This window comes from Rhamphochromis longiceps, linkage group LG18 (genome assembly GCF_057381845.1).
Source record: "Rhamphochromis longiceps isolate RC_006_pf linkage group LG18, R_longiceps_female_GT1.1, whole genome shotgun sequence".
NCBI classification, from domain to species: domain Eukaryota; kingdom Metazoa; phylum Chordata; class Actinopteri; order Cichliformes; family Cichlidae; genus Rhamphochromis; species Rhamphochromis longiceps.
Genome location: NC_140574.1, coordinates 36,963,679 through 36,969,678, shown reverse-complemented (window position 1 = coordinate 36,969,678; position 6,000 = coordinate 36,963,679). Strand labels below are relative to the sequence as shown.

Sequence of the window (6,000 nt, the reverse complement as noted above, 5' to 3'; positions counted from 1 at the left end):
CTATTGAAGGGAGGAATGAATGATCACTTTCTGCTTACAAGGTTAAGACACAACTCACTTTCAAATGACTTGATGCAAGCGCTGTTTGCCGTAAATGGAGGAAGGAGCAGAAGGGCAAATGCAATTAGTTTCACTACAATTGCTGCAGACGTTTCTCTAGATCAACATGAGGCTGCCGAACAGAGCGATCGACCCGAGTGGGTTGGATCTGGGCAGCTGCCAGAATGATCGGACTGAGAACGTGGAAAGTTTGTGACAGAAAATATTCCTATTTTTAATTCATATTTAAAGTAATCATTAAACAGCAACTAGTAACTAGCCAATGCAACAGCTTTGGGTAAACTGAGCACAGAATGTCCTTAAATGCCAAAGCGAATTCATAAAAAGGCGACTGTACGCAGGCGAGGATCAGAGAATTTCAGAACTTTTAAAGAAAAATCTGAAATTGGATTTTACCTGCAGATTGGTGAGTTCTTGTACAGTTTACAAGACGTGAGGGCATCACAGGGAGAGAACCGAGCCATGTGTTTACCCATGGCCCTTTATGTAAAATATGTGGAATGAAGACATAATTACAAGATCTGACACACTAGGTGGGTGCAGAGAGTGGTAGCATTGCACACACACACATGTATGCACGTGTTACATCAAAGACCAGATTTAAGTAGAGCTGCACGTGCTCATGGCTCCTGCTATGTTATATTACAGTTAAAGTTAGAAAGAGTTGCTTCAGGCCTACACAAAACCACATTTATTTCAATGTCACTGGTGCATCTGCACAAGCTGGAAGTCTCAACTTCAAAGATTTGTCTCAAGTTTTTGCTTCAACACACGACATTTAATGCCTCAACATTTTGTAAAGTTACTTACAAATAAAGACGTACTTAAATAAAGAAAATGATTTTTCCAGCCTGAACTAACTGCAGTTTTAAGTAATCTGAACCAACAGCTATTAACCTTAGCAGGGTGAGAAATTGTCTTAGAAATTCCTTTATCATGGTTGATTGTTCCTGAGTGCTTAGCTCTGGCACTTGGTGTTTGATGAGAAAGTATTTCAGCTGGTAAACACTAAACAGCATGAACAACTAAATGTATGCGTCAGCCTCTCTTTTCCTGGGGTCCCATTTTCAGGTCCATGGTGTGCCTGTTTAAAAACTCAACTGATGCCATTTTTAAAGGTTTCTAAATATAGCACGTTCACTGAAGAGGCCTCTTAGTAAATGGATGTTCTTTATTAATGCACTAAATTTGGTAGCAACATCATATAAGCATTTTTAATTGACAATTACGCTGGAAACTGTCAGTGTTAAACAATCTACACAAAGGCAATTTCAGAAATGTCAGGAAACATTCACAACAACGTCACATTTGATGCAGAGTTATGAGGACTAGCATGCATTAACAAAACTACATATAAAGGATCACCATGAGTGGTCTTTGTATTCCTGTTAATACTATATCACAGACTGTAAAATGACAATGATTCACTAATAATAATAATGCAATTTAAAAACACATTTAAAAACACATTCATTCATTTGGGAAGCTGAGATTTAAAACACAAGGCTCGTTATACTGAGATGTGCTGCTCCCTGATATTACACCAACAAACACTTAATTCGAGGGTTAACAATTAAATTGTTGTTGATGTTAATTTTAATGCATCCATCCTTCCATCTTAGGTATTCTTCATAAGTGCTTCTCCTCTCCGTCACTCCTGTTTCCTGGAGCGCCCCCTGAACGTGTCCATGAGGTTGAAGGCTCCCAGGTACTGGCCCAGAACAATGGCCTGCTTCATGTTCAGTACACTTTGAAGAGAGAAAAAACATAGAAATGAACATACAAAATACATACAAAAAGGTGTTTGACATCTGTGTTAGTTTCTTTTTATGTGCCAATGTCTTAATATGCTATAACAATGCAACTGCACCAGAAACTGCACGGACCAAAGCGAGTGTAAGTTTCCACGAACAGTTTCAACATCAACTCTGCAAAACTTTTGTGATCAAGTTTTACTGAGTAAAAAAGTCCAAATGCAACTGGAGTGGCTATAGCCTAGGAGAGGTCATCAGGGAGGTTGCTGGTTTGAACCCTGACTAATCCAGCATGCCAAAGTATCCTTGGGCAAGACATTGAGCCCCAAGGTGCTCTGTGTGGAATCACTGGATAGTCATATTTTCAGGTGGTTTAAGAAATTTGGCCAGATTTCCAGAAATTTAAGCGGCTCCATCCAAAGTGGAATGGATGCCATCTTTCCTAACAAGAGGTTGTGTTTCCCCCAGAAAGCTTCCGAAGTATGTACAAAACCCACATCATTGTTCATCCCTAACAGACTGGTAACAAACTTAATCAACTTCAGCCTCCTACACTCCATCTCCCTCTGGATTAGGACTTCCTCAGTGACTGCCCACAGAAAGTTGCTGAGGAAGTAGTAGGGCCGCACCTCTCCGCAGCACTCAGTCATTTTCAAACAAAATAAATGAACACTGGAGAGAGTGCCTCCTTTCAATAACCCTGCAGTATCTCATTTGTGCTATCAATACAAACCATACATGTTGACACACATGTATATAGACAGGGTGTATTATAAAGAGTCAGCCTATTATAAATAAATAAATTAATTTCAGTGCTTTAATTCCACAGCCATTCACAAACCTACTCTAGAAAGGGGGATTCAGTACCACATGGTTGCCAGTATGTAGCACAAGAAGTGCATTGTTAGCAGTAAACTCATCCACCTACAACATTTCCAAACATCTCACCACCATCCCAGCCCCCGGTGGAAAACACACCCCATTAAAAACTCTACAGACCTAAAACCTGGATCACTGGATCCAGATGAAACCAGAGTGTCCTTTAATGAGGCCTACATTTCCACTTGCATATCTTTAACCAAGGCAGTGGAGACTGTCACAACAAGACAACAGCATCCAGCTCCTTACAGAAGAGAACTTTACTCCTGAATACAATAGAACAGAACAGAATAGAATAGAATAGTCCTTTATTGTCACTGTACATGTACAATGAAATTGTGGGTGCTCCACAGTAACTGCATGTGCTGGAATAAAAATATGAATAGTTGACAGCAGGAATAAATGGCAAACAGGAGAAATATGTACAGTCAAGAGGAATATATATCTAAAAATCAGAGAAAGGGCCACTGTAAAGAACAAGTTGCATTAGATTTACATGCTGTTAGACCACATACTTACAACCAGATATTTTAAACACAACAAGGGTATCTATAGATAAGTACAGCTCTTGGCTCTTTCAAACAGACAGAACCTAGCCACCTAAAGATATGTGGATGCCACTGCGGTTAAAATCAAAATCTATCAAAACCCAAGAAGTAGAATCTTTCACTGTTCACATCAGCTCAGTGGATAGAAACATAAAGCTCACCGGGGAAGACACAAAGGACCATAGTTTGCCATTTATGGACTGTGCTGAGCGCATTGAGGACTCGGGAAGCCTCAACATTTACGTTCACTGGAAGCTCACGCACACAGACCAGCATCTACTCTTTGACTCCCATCACCCTTTGAAACACAAACTTGGAGTAATCAGGACCCTGCAACACCGGGCAAAAGCCCATCCCAATAAGGCAGAAACAGAAAGAAAAGGAGCACATACATGTAAATGAACTCTTTCATCCCAAGGACAGAACTCCCAAACACAAACGAAGCAACATAGTGTATGTACTGGAGAAACCAAACAGCTACTCAATAAACACACGACACCTCGACGGGACACGACTCACTGTAAAGATGAGCAAGGCAGCAGAGCAAAGCTAGCCAGCTGGTTCTTAGAAAGTTTATGATCACGTGAGAAGTTCTAAAACAATGAAACTGTACCTCCAGCAACTCTACAAGAGTGCTGCAGCAATCCTTTAAAAATAAACAAACATTCCAAGGACTGATGACCTCATTAGCATCATTAGCATTAAGCATAACAATGAATCTAACAAACAGCTCCTAATGGAACAAAATATTTGTTCTAATTTAAATAGGTCATGTCTAATAATTTCATAGAGCCAGAATAATGTTGCTTGCATTTCTCACTGGTAGCGAAATCTGGATGACTAACAACTCCAACAATGACTGTCTTCAAAGAGGGAGCAGAGACAAGGCAGGATAATACAACACATTATTAAAAGCCCGGATACAATGGCTTTTATCTAAAATGAACAGAGGTGACAGGCGAGGCACTATCTGTGAGCTGTATTTGTGTGAGCTGTTTTCCAGAGACAAAAATCTTTCTAATAGAGAATAATAGCCCTGTCCTCAGATAAATGGACTAGAGGAAGAAGAAGAAAAGAATGGCAGACATCTTTTCTTCTTAAACACTCACTCATGAAATACAATTAAAGAACAAAACGATTCAGCAGCAGTGCAGGGGGCTTCAGCTATCTAAGACCTGGCTCTTCCAAATGGTGCATTATTATTTCTATTATCAGTGTTATTGCTAAGGTATTACAGATTTCACTCATTTGGGTAAAGTGATGTGAAGTTTACACAGTGCTCATACAACTAGACTTTTAACTTATGTTGGCAAGCTGAGGGCAGTCAAATACAATGTGACCTTACAGTCCCAGCAAGAAATCATTGCAACTTCTGTTAACCTCTTAAACACCCAAAGATGGGTGCAAGAGGGAGGAGATCGTGGAGATCAGGAAACCACATTAACAGGTTAATGCACTATTATGTAAAACTCACGCGCTGACATTTTTGCTCACTTCTGCTGCCTTTATAACCAAAAGGGGTTAACCTCCCTCACTATTCTCGGAGCTTCAGACTCAGGTGTCAAGCAACTCATATTGATGTGGTGATCAGAAGCTGCGGAAAGTGAATAACATGCAGTGACTTTGAGCAACTACATGTGAAACAACTGTGCTCGAAGGGAAGTGGCAGAACTTCCAGGGGAGCATGTGAAGCCAATGAGAGCAAAGTATGGCGTTGATTGACATACGAGCTGGTGGAAATTTGCTCACCTTCATACAAACTGTACAGAAAATCTGCAATGTTTTAAAGTTCCACCAATGCATTGAAAAGGCAAGTCACATTTTAGACAGACTACGATCTCTCCTCTTTGTTGACTTCTACAGAATTACTGACACAGTAAATGCCACATTCAAAATGTCTATATGATGTTCTGCTATCCCATTTCCCTAACTGAGCAACAGAAAACTGATAGAAATATTAAGTTTATTATTAACCTTTATTTTACCAGGAAAAGTCCCATTGAGATTAAAAACCTCTTTTCCAAGGGAGTCCTGGCCAAGAGGCGACAACATGTTAAAATTACAAAGTTACATACATGATTATAAGTAACAATTAAAGTTTAATTAAGTTTGAGTGCAAGGTTCAATTAGCTGAGAATTATATTTTTGACACATCGAAAAAGGATGAAAACTCCCAGTACAGACTGTTAATTGGCAACTGCAGATATGATACATCTTCATGTTTTTGGCATAAATTGTAATACACCTCTATATATTAATGTTAGAATTGATTTTATTTAAATAAATACTGTAGAATAAAGACCCTACAATATTAGAAAGAAAATCTGAACAATCTGACAATCCCCCATGAGCAAGCATGTATCGACAGTGGAGAGCAAAAACTCCCTTTTAACAGGAAGAAACCTCCAGCACAACCAGGCTCAGGGAGGGAGCAGCTGAGTTTCAGAAGAAACCTCAAAATCAGTTTCTTCACTCTTAGTCCACTCTATTTTTGCAAATTTACACACCAAACTCACATTTAATCATTAGTAATTATTACAATTCATCTAATTTCTATTTCCCCATAATTCTTAGCTAGTACCCTTTTAAAAGGGAGTTTTTTTCCTCCCCATTGATGCCAGGTGCTTGCTCGTAGGACATTGTCTGATTGTTGGTCTTTTCTCTCGATTATTGAGGCAACTGTTTGTTGATTTGGTCCTATTATTTGGTGCTATATAAAAAACTGTAATGAACCAGATGAACAAACACTAAAATAGGAC

At 39.3% G+C, this 6,000-nt stretch overlaps 1 protein-coding gene across 2 annotated transcripts in view; it reads right to left on the bottom strand.

The window, feature by feature from the left end:
- Positions 1-1,217: 1,217 nt before the first annotated feature.
- The window catches only part of LOC146648787 (epidermal retinol dehydrogenase 2-like), a 31,320-nt gene continuing 26,537 nt past the window's right edge, over positions 1,218-6,000 (bottom strand). For both annotated transcript variants that reach the window (XM_085388725.1, XM_085388726.1), the window contains exon 7: positions 1,218-1,808. In XM_085388725.1, the coding sequence (XP_085244851.1) occupies positions 1,712-1,808 (97 nt within the window). In that variant the 3' untranslated portion in view covers positions 1,218-1,711. The remainder of the gene's footprint in view (positions 1,809-6,000) is intronic.